Source organism: Homarus americanus, unplaced genomic scaffold (assembly GCF_018991925.1).
Source record: "Homarus americanus isolate GMGI-L3 unplaced genomic scaffold, GMGI_Hamer_2.0 scaffold4896, whole genome shotgun sequence".
NCBI lineage: Eukaryota > Metazoa > Arthropoda > Malacostraca > Decapoda > Nephropidae > Homarus > Homarus americanus.
The window spans coordinates 2,309,320-2,327,109 of record NW_024749657.1 but is presented as its reverse complement, the minus strand read 5'-3'; the positions used below and the strand labels follow the sequence as shown (position 1 = coordinate 2,327,109).

Here is a 17,790-nt window from a genome sequence, read left to right as displayed (position 1 = left end):
ACACATTCATCATTCACAATGACTTTTAAGGACGCATCCTCTGTGATAACTGATATATTCCTGTATTAACATTAAAAATAATGATAATAATAAAATCTGAGAAAAGATAAATTTGGTAGTGCATTTCTCTCTGACCAAATCTATTATAATGAGTAACTTTCACAATGATTTAAAATACATTTGATTTAAATCATCATCAATGTTCACATTCATTTTCCATGCCCGCAGGGTTTTCCGCAATTAACTGATGGCAACTGCTGCGTGAAACCAGAATGGCATGCCCCCCCCCCCCTTTCCCTCCCACTGCAAACCCAAGTACTGCCCAGAAAATACAGCAAAGACCAGGTGATGGGCACAGCTTCGGTTACACAGTTGTCATCAGGTACACTGAGGCAAAGTTACTACAGGGTGGGAGCAGCTGGTCCCTGAGGTAATCAAAGACTATCTGCCTTAAACTGAATTTAAAATTTAAATAATACATTAAAGATTAAAACACAAAATCCATTTTCATCTCTGAAGGGAAAAGGCAAGTGACCTGCAAGCTCACTCCCAAAAGACCTCCCATCAGACCTTGCCTTGTCCAAGGAGTTTTCTGCATTTTACTGGCAGGGACAAAGTCCTGAGAATCAATGTAAACTGTTGCACAGGAGGTACTCAGCCAGTTATCAGGGTTTTTAAATAACCCATTGGATGCTTAATTAGCAAAAATGCAAAAATACGTGACACGGTATTGCTTAATGCACATACAGGTAGTTCTGCTATAACGCGATAATTGTGTTCTTGTAAAATATCGTGTTATAGAAAATCGCGTAATATAAATAACAGGGCTTATGGAGAAAATAGGGTTAGGTGCAGATTACTCGAAATCGAAAAAATTTAGTAGTTAGCCTAGCACAAAGGATAGCACAGTCTAAATAAATGTTACATTCATATCTAATAATGAAATCATACAGTAAATGTAACACTTTACTTGATGGGGGAGAAGGGTGATTTTGAGGTTGATAAAATCGAGCTTCTCTTCAAGTGTTATATCCTTTCTTTTACAATCATCACCGGGAATTCTATCACCAGAACGCTTCTTGTTGATATTCTTCTTTACTATATTCACAGTTAATACAGTGGGGTATGCTATAACGAACGGATCCTACTATGAATATTCCGATAACGAACGGTTTTACCTATAAAATTGAGAATGCTATAACAAACGAAACTCCTACAACGAACATAATTTAATTTTTTTTTTTCTAATTTATTGTTTTATTATTACAAATATTAATGATATTCTTTATTTCAGGGGTTTAGATGCATATTTATGCACTTTTTACAATTTTTACAATTTTATATTATATTTTTCAGTGTTAAGTGGTTGTATTTGGGGGCCTGGAACGGATTAATCCTATAACAAAAGAATGCTATAACAAACAAGGTTCTAGAACCAATTAGATTCGTTATAGCATACCCCACTGTACCACAAAATTGGAGAAATAGTAAGCAAAAATCGCGTTATAGCAAACAAGCGTTCGCGTTATACAAATACCGTTCCTAATTCATAAATCGCGTTAGAGCAAATTCGCGTTATCAAAACACGCGTTATAGCAGACCTCACTGTACTTGAAGTGTAATTTACATACTTTGCTGTATATCATAGCCAAAAGACATACGGTACTAAAAGAAATGTCACTGTGCAGTACTTAGACTAGATAACTGAAAGTAGCTGAATAAGTTGAATAATTTAGCAATATCATGGGAAAGACTTTTTTTACCTTCCAAACTAAGACTGCGAATAACTATAACAAATTATCTGTTTTCCTTATGCAAGGGTGACAGACTCACTGTCATGTAAAATAATCAATAGCCATATTGAAAGGTTGAGCTAAGGTGTATGGTATCACTAAATGCATCACACTTGTGCCACATCAGCCCTTAAGCACTAAGGCCAAAAGTAAAGAAAACATCAATACTTTCAGGGTTAACAAAACCAGATCTGCCATAAAAAACATCACTCATTAGAAAAAAAATGTCCTGTATGGCTGAAGCTTATATCACAATGATGTGAAACAACAAATGTGGAAATGACAATTATTCCTATAGAGAACCACTATGAGCACAGCACAGTTCAGGCAACACAAGTTGACAGTAGACTATCAGAAGTAAAATGTGAGGATTTAAAGCACGGAAATTTTCTTTATGGTTTTGAGTTTGAAACTGTAGTAAGCTAACTGTAGGGTTCATTCTTGTGTACTTAATAGCTGGCTTGCTTTCAGGGCAACCATAAGGCTGGAGTTGGCACTTGATTTTTAATCCTTAATTCAACTGGGCAAACAGATGCAGCAATTTACACACATCCAACAAGACCACATCCCTCCTATTGCAATTCTGATAACCCCCTCTGGACAATGCTGTTCTAATGCCTTAAAATCAGCTATACAGTGTTGAAATAGGATTTACCAGCATTAGTGACAGCTCGCTCTTCTGCTTGCTTGGGACTGAAAGTTGGCAATCGCACCCTGGACTCATTTACAGAACACTGACAATGAATCTGTGCACTTCCCCATGCAAGAACTTCACACACATCACTGAAACAAAATTTAAACATACAGTATCTAAAATAACTCCACTTTGTTCAAAATATATTGTAACACTAAAGTGGATAGCTGTGTCATAAGAAGTCACAGCTGTTAATATGTTACTGATAAAGATTGGTGGAGAAGTTAGAGAAGTTATGACAAGCAATGCGTCCTGATAAACGCTTGAAAACTAAAAGAAGGAAAGAATTTACTTCTGAAACAATGTAAAGATGAAAATGATTATGGTACAGGTAACCCACGAGATACAATATCCCGAGATGCAATATATCACTTTAAAGATGGTTATAAATTAACATCTTCTCACGATCAAAGCAACTTGCTTTAATGATATCATCCACCCACAACCACAGAGATATCCATTGGTAGGAATTTTATTTTCTAGTGCAAACTATGATGGGCTGTTTATACTCAAACTAATCTTTGTCTCTAAGGATTCCAGCAATGAAGGAAGTTATATTTTTCTACGCCAAGCTGCGTCATTTACAAGGAAACAATATTTAACCCCATGCATGATGCATCTCTACCTTCACTTGTCAGCCCAACCTCCACGTTGCCACAACCTGCGCACTACAGCCGTGTGTTTGGTTCTTTGTTGATCATAAACCCACCATCACATGGCTCCACTATTATCAGCCAGCTTTGTACTTATCATCGGTGTTTTTCTTATATAGTGAGAGGACTGCACTAACATTTAGACTGAACTGTGTTATGGTGACGATCAAGTGATATTTTCTGTGTTTTTGTGACTGTAAGGTGCGTTAACTCTGTTGTTTTGAAAATGTGAGCAGTGTCGGCCGCTATTATTGTTTTTGTCATCATCGCTCACTCTGTTTTGTGACAAGTGCTTTTGCTCTGTTTTTGTGACTGTGAAGGAGGTAAAGCCTGACATTGTTAACCCTTTAGGTGCGTAATTAAATTTCGCGCCGGTTCCTGAAAAGTGTCAATTATCCTGCCAAAAATGAATTTCATATAATCACATTTTCTATATGTTTTTCCTAGAGAACTTTTAGTATATTTTCCAAATCTGGAACAAAAATTCACATATGTGTGCAAATTTTAGAGAAAAAATGACATTTATACCCAAAAATGCAGGAAATTGGTATAAATCAATGTCTGGTATATGGCAAATAAATTTAATCAATTTGGTTACTAAACAGCAAATTTAGATATGTATTACATATTCAGATAATATCAAACAAAATAGTACAAAAATAAGCTATATTGCATTCAGGAAATACTCCTATACCTCAATACATAATATGTCCGCATGTCGTCTCATTTGGGGAAGTTTTTTCAAGGCCGTGGGATATCCCCGCTTGTCGCATTTAATTAATATAATATTTTGGGCGGGTTTACCCGCATGCCGCATCCAAAGGGTTAAGCAACATGAGACTCCCCAGAGGCTGTGTAAGAGTCAGCGTAACGTCTCCACTCCACCCACAAGAATCACCTTAGCCTCGAAGGGAACATGTGATAATGAACAGGCTTGTTCTTTATGATGTGGTGAGTGTTGTTTAATTGTTTTGGATTGTAGGAAATTTTTTGTCGATGATACATGTGTGTCTGGGGACTGGCTGGGAACGTATCACATTGAATCCCACGTTATAATGCTCCCTGTCTATAATATTTCACCTAGCGGCAGGTTTTTCAGGAACCTAACCCCATCATATCTCAGGGGTTACCTGTATATGGAATCTAGCAACAGTTTAAATATTGATGAAAGACATTACATAGTTAAAGCAGATGAGTAATTTTCAGGCCTCTAAGAGCAGAGAGCTTAGCACTCTTCCTTATTATGAGTATTTTACATGCTAGAACAGTAAGCCTTTCCTTAGATTCTCTGACACATTCACCACTCCCCTGTACCAAGCATATTCTAAGGCAAACACTTTCAAAAACACCATTCTCATCAGTATTATAAATTTGCAAAATCAGTTGGGCACTTTTCAATTGCGTTATTATGGGCAAATGTTTGGTCACAACTACCATAGTTATTAATTGACAAATACAAAACATGAGATGGGTCTGCAAACTAATCCCTTTCCCTCTGAGATTTCTGCTTTCTTGAAATTTCCATGGATTTTCTAATCTTCTGAAATAGTAAAAACCTTCATTAAATTTTTCAGATAATTGACAGAGTTCTAGATACTGTACTTGAGGCTGTATTATAATACAGTATAACTGTACAAGTATCTACACTAGGCACTTTAAAAGTTAGGTAGAGAAAACTGGGGACAACATAGAAGGGTTAAGGAGCCAGCTGTATACTATAGAGATAGTCCAGCTCAGGTACACAGTTGAACCTCGATTTACGCGGTTCTCGTTCACGAGTTTGGTCATTTATGCGGTACCTTGCCAGAACCGGGATGCCCGATTTACGCGGTGAATTTACTCATTTACGCTGGTGAAGTATAATTTGTTTATTTACTGAAGATATATATGTTTTTAGCTCATAAAATATATAAGTTACATTGCTGAAATCCTTACAAGATGGTGATCATTTTAAATATAAACATCTTAACATTTGCATTAGACATGCAAATTTTAGATGTAATTTAAGATCATGAAAATAAGCTAATATTTTATTTTTTGTGCAAAATTTATAAAGTTTACATTCAAAATATTCCCTGACCTGCAAGGAATCCAGAAATGTCATTTATATTATCTTAACTTTAGTCTGAGGTATTATTTATTACTATACCTTAAAATCTAGTGTTTTCACCCAAACATTTCTCAGAGAGGGAGGAGCCAGCGAGCGTGGGAAGAGGGGGGGGAGAGTTGAGTCCATTATTTGAATGGACATTAACCTGGCGACTGTATTTCTCTTAAATATTAATTGTGTGTGCATACCATCATAAAATTAAGATGTTATTTTTACTTCAACGTAGGTATTATGTCGATTTTGTGTCGGAAAAAGTGGAGTTTGGGAGTCGGCCCAGTCTCTTATTTCAATTAAGCCCATATGTTCTGTTATTCCATTTACACGTTTCTCGTTTTACGCACTACTCAGCGGGTTCAATTAACCGCGTAAATTGGGGTATTACTGTATCTGGAAGAATGTCAAAAGAAGAATTAAAAAGTACAGTAATACCCCGCTTAACGCGGTTTCGCTTAGCGCGATATCACGTATACGTGGTGCCTCGCCAGAGCCGAACTTTCACTTAACACGGGTTTTTTCCACGTATACGCGCAGAGTGTCAGGCTCGAGAAGCTATTTTTAGATTCGCCCCACCCGCCACCCTGCCTGCCTGCCTGTTTTAGCTCATAAAATTCATACAAATTACCCGGCCAGAATATAATTTACATTGCTGGAATTCTTACAATATGATGATCATTTTGAATATAAACATCATAGATTTTGCATTAAACATACAAATTTTAGATATAATGTTTACTCTGAGTAAATATGTTATTTTTTGGCAAAATATATGACATTTGTATTCAAAATATTCCTGGTCTTAAGGGAATCCAGCAATGTCAATTATATTATCCTAACTTTAGTTTGAGGTATTATTTATTACTAAAAGGTAAATATTCTGCTTTTCCAACACATCTGGTAGGAGGGTTGGTGGGAGGTGAGGGGGGGGATGGACCGATCGACCATCTGTTACGTGGAAGAATATTTTTTTTATTAAATGAAGATATTTGTTTCAGCTCATAAAATTCATACAAATTACCCGTCAGAATATAATTTACATTGCTGAATTTTACAATTTGATGATCAGTTTGAATATAAACATAGATTTTGCATTAGACATACAAATTTTAGATATAATGTTTACTCTGAGTAAATATGTTATCTTTTGTGCAAAATATATGACATTTATATTCAAAATATTCCTGGTCTTACAAGGAATCCAGCAATGTCAATTATATTATCTAACTTTAGAGGTATTATTTAATACTAAAGGTTAAAATTTAGTTTTCACCCAACATCTCTTGAAGGAGGATTGGTGGGGGTGGGGAGGTTGGGACGGACCCACCACCTGAGGTTGGAAGAGGGGGAGGCAAGGTGGGGTACTTTGATTGACAGATAGTGTGTGAAGAATATATTTTTTTTAACTGAAGATATTTGTTTTAGCTCATAAAATTCATACAAATTACCCGCCAGAATATAATTTACATTGCTGGAATTCTTACAATTTGATGATCATTTGAATATAAACATCATAGATTTTGCATTAGACATAAATTTTAGATATAATGTTTACTCTGAGTAAATATGTTATCTTTTGTGCAAAATATATGACATTTATATTAAAATATTCCTGGTCTTACAAGGAATCCAGCAATGTCAATTATATTATCCTAACTTTAGTTGAGGTATTATTTATTAAAATTTATGGTTTCCCCAAAATTTCTCAGAGGAAGAGCCAGCGAGTGTAGTATGAGAAGAGGGAAGAATTGAGTCCATTATTTGAATGGACATTAACTTGCGACTGTATTTCTCTATTTCTCTTAAGTATTAATTGTGTGCATGTACCATCATAAAATTAATATGTTATTTTACTAAAACATAGGTATTGTGTCAGAAAAGTAGAGTTTGGGGTCGGCCAGTCTCTATTGGAATTAATCCCATATGTTCTGTTGTTCACTTAACGAGGTTTTCATTTAACACGGTACCCTGTGGGTTCAATTGACCGCGTTAAGCAGGGTACTACTGTATTGTATAATATACTGATTAATAATATAATCTAACACAAGATGTCAGTACTGTTTAATACAATATGATTATTTACACAATAGGCCAATATACAGTATATTTGATTCCATATACAGTAAAGTCAAAAATCCGGATGCCAGAAATCCGACTACCCGGAAATCCGAACCTTTCAAAAACTCAATTTTTTTTTTTTTGGGTTGGCTTTTGTGTTTATGTGCTCATGCGTGGCGCCACAGCTGCACAGTGACAACAAGTGACCCATGGTCATACTTTAAAGCAACAATCAAACTGTGACAACGTATGTAAATTTGAGTCCTACTCTTTCCATTTACAGAGTACTGTACAAGCCCATTATAATAGCTCCTAAAGTAGATAAACTTCGTTGTGTGAAGAGAGAAGAACACGTTTAAATTGAGTGACAAACTTGAAATAATTAAGAAACTAGAACATACTGTGAGCAATACTGATCTAATAATGAAACATACGACATTGGAAAAGTCTACAATTTATGATTTAGAAAAGGCAATGAATAAAATTCTAGAATTCACAGCTTTTTCTAAAACTGCTTCGTTTGATAAATGAAACACGCTATATTTGCTAATGAATAAACTATCAAAATGTACCTGTTCATCTCTTCTTTATTCCTCCTTAAATTTGAATTTTAAAAGTACAGTACTGCCTGAGAATCGGAAAATCCGAAAATCGGACTGACCCAATCCCCAAGCAGTTCGGATTTTTGGACTTCTACTGTACAACTGAATTGCAATGTTGTGTACATTAATTGTTCAGTAATTTTCTTTTAATTTTTTTACAACTTTATCATTTTGTTATACTCTACTGTATTACACTTCTGAGGGCAACTGTTTGTGACAGGGAAGGATGGGTAACCTTAAGATCAACCCGAGCTTTCAAGTGGGGGCCCAACTTACTGACCAAGCAAGTGTAGTAACAAAACTGCCATAAAAGGGCATCAGTCTATAAAATACACTGATAAAACTACTTGGTTTACATAGCATGAGAAGTTTCAGAACACTTTTTTGCCTTAAAAATCTATATCTAAACAAGAGAAAGATTGTGATAAAGCACAATACTAACAGAGTAATATCTCCGTTAGCGGAATCCCTCTTAACGAATTCTCTGATTGCGAATTGAAATTTTCACGGAAAATCATTCCCAAAGCTGGAAGTTTCCATAAAATTAGGACTTTAGAATGATTTTCCACGGGCACATCTTCTGAAAAATTCAAAAAATTTTCCATTACCTGAAAATTCTGGAAAATTCCAGGGATGAGATTTTTTCAGCTTTTGAGAGAGTTGTCTCATACCCAGAAATCTTTCATTCCCGAAAGTGCTCTGCACCAACTGTTCCAGCTAACGGATATATCACTGCACTATAGGTATCCTCTAGGGTAAGAGTAAAGCATTTAACAACTGCCCAGTAAAGAAAATGAAGATGGCCACCTGCCTATAATTGGCAATCCTAGTCCCCAAAAAAGGCACCGACAAGTTGAAGTCAATCTTAGATCTTTCTGTCTGAACAGGTTCATTACCAAAACAAGTTTGAAGATGCTAACTTACAACCATCTGAGGCACCTACTTCTACCCAATGCTTGGATGCCTATTATCACATGCCTGTTGCTCCCAGATACAGAAAGTTTCTAGTGTTCACAGTGGGGATGTAAGTTATCAATTCACAGTGATGTCATTCAGTCTGACAATTGGGCCAGAGTGTTTATAAAACTGGCGTAACATCCCCAGAGAGTCCTTCTTGCGAAGGAGGGCATAAGAACTTTTACTTATCTAGACGATTGGCCAACCTTTCAAAGACTGTCAAAAGGGTGACCCAACGTATATGCGGTGTTTCGAACCAAAGGATTAAAGATAAACCAGGTCAAATCAAATCTCCACCATGTCAGAAACTGGATTGGTTAGGTCTCCATTGGTACCAGTCAGCCGCCTCACTGCAAAGCAAACACAACAGATGCATTGTAAACCGCGAGTTTTCGTAAAGCAAGCAAGAGGTTTCTAAAATGATTAAACAGCTATTGGGTCTGCTGAATTTTTGCCACCATAGTAAAAATAAATAAATACAGCCGCGCTACCGTTAACGTCCGACCAAACAACGCCCCGACGCATATAATGCCCGTGCCTCAAAAAAAAAAAAAAAACGCGACTTCAAGTTGACCACCACTCAATTTTACCCCCTTGACGGAGGACACGGCCATTCTCCCCCATACTGGTCAGATATTATGTGTGTTAAAGGAATATGCTTCCTTACTGCGTTTTTTAAGCATTTGCCTACAGTTGAAATGTTAACCCACAGCATCATTGAGGATAAAATCTTTCACCTACAAACACAATAGCACATTTGTTGTAAACTGACATATCTAGTTGCTCAACAATTGCAACCCCAGTTGCAATTGGGGTTTCAATTTCCAAATTCTGTGGCATTACTGCACAGTAAAGTTTCTGGTGCACTCCAAAAAACTAAGAGAGAAACTTATGACTCAGGCGCCCTGATGAGCAGGCACCCACCGTATGACGGGACCAAATAAAAAAGCATAGCTACATGTTTTGTGGACTACAGTATTAACCGCACTTTTCATCACTTTGAAATAAACTTAGCCATGCCTAAGTGTGTTTATGATATTTACCATAACATTATATATATATTTAGTGGGTCTAAATGGGTCGTGAAAATGGGAAACTTGGGGGTTGGGTCTTGGGTGCCTGGAACCAATTAGAATAAATCCTATATAGGTACTGTAATTTCAGTGAACGCGGGTCCCAATTAGCTAATAACCAAGGGATGACTGTACTGTACTGTATATACTTGTGACACTGGCCAGTTAAGCTTTGGTAAAGCTGCGGGTGTTAGGGTACCAAGTGACAGCACTAGGATCCTGCTTCCTATCAAGAAATAAACAATTAAAATTCAAATTGAAAAAACATTCAAATAGCGGGACCTAGCTAACCTAAATGGACCCAGAGCGGCATACAGTCACGTATGCATCAAGCAGACTTTATAGATTGTGGTGCCAGGCTGCACGCTATCTACGGAATTTAGTCAATATTGTACAGTAAACAATGACCTAAGTGCAAACCTGTATTGTACATGTACTAAATGATTATGGTACTAAAATTGTAATGTCTATTGCAAATATAGCTTGTTTATACAGGTATTCAAATTAAATTACTATCTTACAAGAATCCCTCTCCAATGTAAGTTATATTCACCCAGGTCGTTTGGGTGGAAAATTATGAGAAGAGCTTAGAATACTCTTAAGTACGATAAATAAAACACGCAGGCAGGCCTTCAGCACCAACTGTCAAATCTTATCTCACAAATAAACAAACAAACGCCAGACATTCTGTCACCTCACCCCCTCCCCACCCTCTTCCCACCCTCCCCAGGCAGTTCCCAGACAGAAGATTGGTGATTTCTTTATGCTTATTTTATATAATATCTCAGACTAAAAGTTAGATAATAATTTGCATTGCTGAAATCCTTGCAAGACAGAGATTAATTTGAATATAAGCCATATATTTTGCTCGATATAAAAAAATGTAGTACATAAATTTCTTCTTATTTATTTTCACCCATTTACTTTCACACACCATACTAAAAGAAACGAACAAATAAATGACCTTAGTGCAAAGTTTGACTGCACATGTACTAATTCTGATTACGTACTAGTGTTATGTCTAGTGCTTAATTACAACATGTTTATATTCAAATAAATCAGTATCTTACAAGAATCCCAGCAATGTTAATTATATTCTCCTAGGTCATATCACTGGCATTTTAAAATGAGAGAAGCTTAGTAGGACTGTTAAATAAACACACAGAGACCTTCAGCCAAACTTATCGCCAAACTTATCACCTCAACTCCCCACTTCAATTCCTCGGGCTGGGTGTATGTATATATCCAAGTTAGTACCCAGCCCCCAGCCAGGCTTTTAGGCTTACAGTTTTTATTTTATATAATACCTCAGACTAAAGTTAGAGATTATAATTTGCATTGCTGGAACTTTGCAAGACAGTCACAATTGAATATAAAACATCATATGAGCTCTTTTGCTCAAGAGATAAAAATTGTTGTATTATTATAAAAGCCAGTACTGTAGTACATTTTATGCTTTTTCAACTGTATTTTTGCAGATTTACATCAATTCTTCTATTTATTTTCATCCATTTACATGCACACACCATACTAAAAGAAACATAATAGAAATAAATGACCTTAGTGCAAAGCTGGAGGCACATGTACTAATTTGATTACAGTACTAAAATACCGGTCTTAGTAAAATTATATAGCATGTTTATGGTTCAAATTAATCAGTATGTTACAAGAATCCCAGCAATGTTAATTATGCATTCACCCAGGTCATTTCACTGGCTTTTTATAAGAGAGAAGCTTAGTCACCTAAGAACTGATAAATATACACGCTTAGACCTGGGCCTGTGCCACTGTCAAAACATACTCACCTCCTCCCCCACGCCGCCGGCCTCCCACCCTCTCTCCCCCATCTGTTTGGCTGCTATGGAATCTTTTGTAAAACAGTGAATAATTTAATATAAACGCCATGTATTTTGCACAAGAGATAAAAATTAATCACCTGTATCACATTACAGTAGTGATTTAAGAGTAAAGTGTATATGTATCGCATATAGTATTCCACATACACGTAAGTATAAATAAAATTTTTATGCGATGCTCGATAACGCCCATTTTGTTAACGCCACGTTTCCAAGAACGATCTAGACGTTAACCGCACATGAGACTGTAGTTCCCTTTAAGCAATAAGGAAAAAAAGAACTAACTCATCTGGGGTCGGTTGCTTCAAGAGGAACAGAAATATTGCTTCTCTCCAAATTCAGATCAATAATCATCTGGTCATGGTGGACAAAGTTGGACAATCTAATCGTTCATCACTTGGGTTCTCCTCAAACAGACTTGGTCGCTTGTACGGATGCGCTCTAGATAGGATGAGGATACCATTCATCAAAAGGAGAGTTCCGCCAAGTGAAGTGAACAACTCCCCTTCAGGACCAACACATAAACATCAAAGAATTATCAATAGTCCTATTCTTTTGTTGACAAACCCAAACTTCAAAAACATGATGACTTGTTTGCCATGGACAACACAGTGGCAGTGTTTTTGCTCAATCATAGCTCAACCAGATCTTGACTCTTCACACTGTCAGAAAAATTTTTCAAGTTTTGTGTAAAATGACAACTATACCAAGGCAACTCGTCATACCAGAGCACAAACAATTGGGCAGATGCTGTCTCATCTCCGCCAGTGTTTCCACGGAAACAGAATGGTCCCCTGAAGCCATCAGAGTTCAAGAGTCTAGCGACGAGGTTTGGGACTCACAACAGACCTCTTTTGCCTCACAAAACAATCACAAGTTGCCAATTTATGCTTCTCTGAAAAATCGAATCTACTAGAAATGCCTCTACTCATAGATTGGAACCGTTGGAATTTAATCTATCTGTTCCCACCTGTAAAATGTTATCCAAAGTGGTTCACAAACTCAGATCCTTCCAAGGAAAGGTCCTCATAATTGCAACTTTACATTAGATCCTACAACCATGGTGTCTGGATCTGTCTGACTGGTGCCCGTGATCCATACTACAATTTCCTCTCAACAAGGATGTCTAGACCAGGTACTGCACCCCTCAGTTTGGAGATATCCTTGGCACTTCCACACTTGGAGTTTCTCAAAAGAAGTTTAAATAGAATGTTGGGTACCCAATATAGTTAACCAAGTAATAGCAGGTCATAGGCCCCAAACTTCTATGCAATATGAGAAAGCTTAGAGCCTTTTCCAAAATGTATTAAGTTAACGGCTCCAGACACATTGTCGAAACAGTGGTGTTGAACTTTTTGATTTTCTCCGCTCAGAGTTAAAGGCCTTCAATGCTCCTACAATTGCATCTTATAAATTAGCATTGGAAGGACCCTCTGGTGTAGGGTTTTAACATTACTTGAATCATAGAATTTATCAAATGCTCAGATCATCCTTTTTCATTCAGAGAACCCTCGCTCAAGAGAATCCCACCTGGTCACTAGATAAAGTTACAAACTTTCTATGGGCTTAACCCAATACAAATCTGAGCCAGGACAGATTGCTCCAGAAAGCAGCTTTCCTTCTAGCACAGCAACAGGTATGAGAATCAGTGAGTTGCTCACTTCCAATAATCCATCATTACCACGAGATTCTAAGAAAAATTGAAAGGAAGATTTTCAAGTTCAACCTTATCCGATCAAATGGCTGATGGATGAGACAAGGGTTCCTCATATACAGCTCCAGTTAAGAACCTTCAAGAGTAGTAAACCAGACCCCTAATTGAGGCCCCCTATGTATTCTTATCACAGGATGGTAAGAAATTGTCTCCTAGTCAAATGACAAAAATATTTATCTCAGTTAGTGAGTCAAGCAGACCCTGGCAAGAAATTTTGGGCAATATGACACCAAGAAATATGCAGGGTCTGTGGCCTTCTGCAGCATATGAGCCTCAGTCAGATCAAAGAAGCAGGCTTTTTGAAATCTTTTCAAACCTTCAAAACAACTATCTTCATCTATCTCTTTAAAGATGCTCCACATGCAGTGGTCCTGGGGTCCCCTCCTCCAACTCTCGTCCATCTCCAAAACCAGGACCTTCTTCTTCCTCATCAGAATAGAGTGAGAATCCTGACATGGAGTTTCCGACCACAGAATGGCGGACTAGAGGGTACAACCTGTACCGTACATTGTAATAAAATATACCGTACTGTATTATTGTAATAAAAATATACTGTACTGGTAATTATTGAAAATTACTGTACAGTATACAAATAATTATACAAAAAACTGTACAAGCACCTGGTATGTTACCCTGAAACTGGATTACCGTGACATCTCGCCTATAAGGCGCCGGGTGCATAAGACGCCCCCAAATTTCCATTTAAAAGCAGCTTTGAGCTCTATTCGCTGTATAAGACCAGTACCCAAATGTGACAGCCTTACCCACTGACTCAGTAGTAGTCCTCTACCAACCATCCTTGGTTTTAAAATAAGGCCAATTCACTCAAGTACGTCATCAAATGTTACCCGCTGGTGTAGTAAACCAATTATACAAAAATAATATACATTGAGGCATAATTTAATTTCACGACTAATGCATATTGTTATAGAATTTTTCCATTTACTTGAAATGGATTTACCGATTTATTTGTTTATTTATTTATTTATAATATACAGTTGTACCCAGCTTAACGCGGTCAATTGTACTCCACAGGGTACCGCTGTTATGAAAACCGTTATGAACAACAGAACATAAGTGGGATTAATTCCAATAGAGACCGCCCGATCCCCAAACTCCACTTTTTGACAACACACAACTATGTTGTAGTAAAAATATTATCTTAACTTTATGATGGCATGCACACACAATTAATAATTAAGAGAAATATCAATAATATTAGGTTTTTTAACACTTACATTAGTAGAAAAGATGGCTGGGCACACGGGGATGGGCGGTTGGTTCCGAGGCAGAGGGCAGATTATTGGCCCTCACCTGTATCACTTGTATCAATTGTATCACTATCCACCACAGAGGCTTGCAGGGCCTCTTTGTCAAACCCCTCAAAGTCCATATAAGTCCATATCCTCTCTATAATTATCACTATCACTGACTTGGGCCGGCTGTGGTGGGTGGCAGGTGAAGAACTCGGTAATGTTTTGACGACTGGGCGACCTTGTGCGCATCGTGCCTGCGCCGCTTCCCGCGTATATGAGTAGATGAACCGCATTAAGTGAAAGTTCGGTTCTGGCGAGGCACCGCGTATATGAGAAATCGCGTTAAGTGAAACCGCGTTAAGCGGGGTACAACTGTACTGTAATACATTAAACACACTGCAAGTATTTTCTTTAATTTATATACTTGTTTCGCAAAAAAGGGAGGCTACCATTATAACTGGTAGGTGATCATTAAGGACCAAACTCCGAGTCCATGACGTGACTTCTGTTAATCATTCTCATCCTAAATTTACCACTGTCGGTAGTTTCAAGAATTAACGCAGTCATTTACTGAATATTCTTTGTAAAAAAATAAATTTTAAATTAATTATTTATAGGAGATAAGTATTATGATCAGTAAATATACAGATATGCATTACTGACCACCTCCGAACACAAGGACGGCTAAAAATAGCCACAGGCGGTCACAGTCAAGGTCACTTTCCCTTTCTTGTCACTGGCAAATGAGGGGTGTTGGGTGATGATAGCAGCTGTGTTTATTACCGGGGTATATTGTTCTTTTACGGTATGTTAGACTGGTTTATAATACATTTTTATTATTTTAATATACCGGTAATCTTCATTTTAATCCAGCTTCCCAAACGTAAGTTTCAGTATAAAATAATTAATGGTAGGACTTTGTGAGTGGTTTACCATGTTTCCATCACCACTCTTGACACGCTAAACCGCAATATTTAAGAGGTAAGAATTTTATACTTGGTGATTAAGACGACCCCCTAACTTTGGGCAGATTTTTTTAATGTTCAAATTCCGTCTTATAAGCCGAGATATACGGTATGGTAAAAATGTAAAGGAAAATATGGAATAGCAGAATGCATCACATATTGATGAATGCTATTGTTTTCTTAATATTTATCTTCATTCAAGAGTTTGCTAATAATAAAATACTGAGCAGCTTACCTAGACTGAGCTCGAAGAGCTGGATCTAATGAGGGAACTGTGATGGTGATGCAGACCTGTACTGTGTCACCTGCAAGGTGCACTGGCCCACCTAACACTTGAGCTCGCACTTCCACCATTTTCTGTAATAAAATATTATAACAGTCTTTTTAGATCAAGAAAAATATATCAAGGGCCTGATAAATTAATTCTATGTTGTGTTTATAACATACAGTATTGTGATGCTGTTAAAATTGAACAGAGCAAGAAAAATGCTTGTCAAAATTAAATACTGTAATGTATTGCACTGGCATGGTTCAGGTCCTTTAGTATACGTACCTGCAGGAAAAGGTCAGTTTATACACATCAATGAAGGGACGAGGAGGAAGAGGGTACACTTTCCCATAGGGACCAAACGATTGCCTGGAAATTGCATCAAAGAAAATACAAAAATACAGGTAATGATAAAGTGTCCATATAACTTGTGTTTTGTCTGTTAATGATTGGGTCAGACAACATACCAACCACAACTAACTGAAAAATAATCTAAGATTGTTAAAATAGGTCTTGGTGGTTCATTTTATCTGTTATTAGATGTGACATAGCTTGGTAACTTGATCATAAACATAAGAGACTCGATGCTTTGCAAGGACATGCAAATACTGTATGATCTTTGCAAATTCATATTTTTCCATTCACCCAGACAAAATTATTATTTTATACCTGTAGTACATGAAAATGAACATATTAGTAGATCCCTTCAAAATATTACAGGTTTTAAGGTGGTGCCCAGCAAACATGGGGCTGAAGCTGGCTTTTGCTTCTGGAAGCCATTTTTGAGGGGCTTGGCTTTGAACCCACAGGCCTGGCTTTGAATTTTCTTCTTTACACAGACACACACACACTGACCATATCGTGATGTCACAGCAGACCTGATCTCTTACAGTTCTGTTCCCAGAATGACCTAACCTTAGAGAGCCCAGGTGCATGCTGATCCCTCCTATTGGCCTATTCTCATAATGACCTCATCTGAACCTCTGACAAGTACCACCTCTGCCTCTCTGTCTTCTCAGCCCCAGGTACTGCTGGCTAACCGTCAGCAAGACCTATAGAATATAAGGTCTGCTCACGCATTTAAGAAAATGGAACCTCCCGAAATTCATACTGTTACTTGTGTCAACCCCTCTCTGGCCAAGATCACATAATATGCAAAGAATAAATTTTAACCTCTACAGTTGACCTCTAGGGGTAAAAAAAAATACAATGGACCTCACACCTGACTCCTAGTCAAGATACTTTACCAGATGCATAACCTGTCATCCCAATAACCTCACCTCACCATTTCAGCTTGATGTTCCTCATTTATACAAAAGATTTAGTGCTGGTGTTTTTTGGGCTATTTTCATGTACAGTACTAGCAAACCAAGTCATTGAGATTGAATGAAATATTAACTTAGAAAAGAGAATTCTGACAATTTGCCTTCCACTTACAGAAATAAACTATCTTGACTTTGAAGGTAAATCTAAGAAGATTGCAGATGGTCAGATAAATACTCTAGGCAAAATAATATATTTACACAATAACCCTTAAATAAACAAATTTGCTTTATATATCAGCATCCATCTGGGATGCTTGATGGCAAATTTTGTCAACGGTAATGTTAATGTCTAATTCCTTCTTCGGTGAATCTGCTTCAGATCCAGCACCTGTGATCACCAAGCCTACCGGGTACCCCCCCCCCATATATTCTGGTGTAAGTGGCGGTGTAATGACCACGGTCGTAGACATTACAGTAGTTAACATAAAATTAGACAATTCATATTACTCTCAATAGCCCACAAAACATGCCT

General features: G+C 37.2%; 1 protein-coding gene across 1 annotated transcript in view; it reads right to left on the bottom strand.

Annotated features, from left to right (window-relative positions):
- The window catches only part of LOC121853581 (RAB6A-GEF complex partner protein 2-like), a gene marked incomplete at both ends in the record, with an annotated part of 72,657 nt that extends 56,295 nt beyond the window's left edge, over nucleotides 1-16,362 (bottom strand). The window contains 3 exon segments of the mRNA XM_042347805.1: nucleotides 2,449-2,576; nucleotides 15,961-16,082; nucleotides 16,279-16,362. Coding sequence (XP_042203739.1) covers nucleotides 2,449-2,576; nucleotides 15,961-16,079 — 247 coding nt within the window.
- Nucleotides 16,363-17,790: the final 1,428 nt, after the last annotated feature.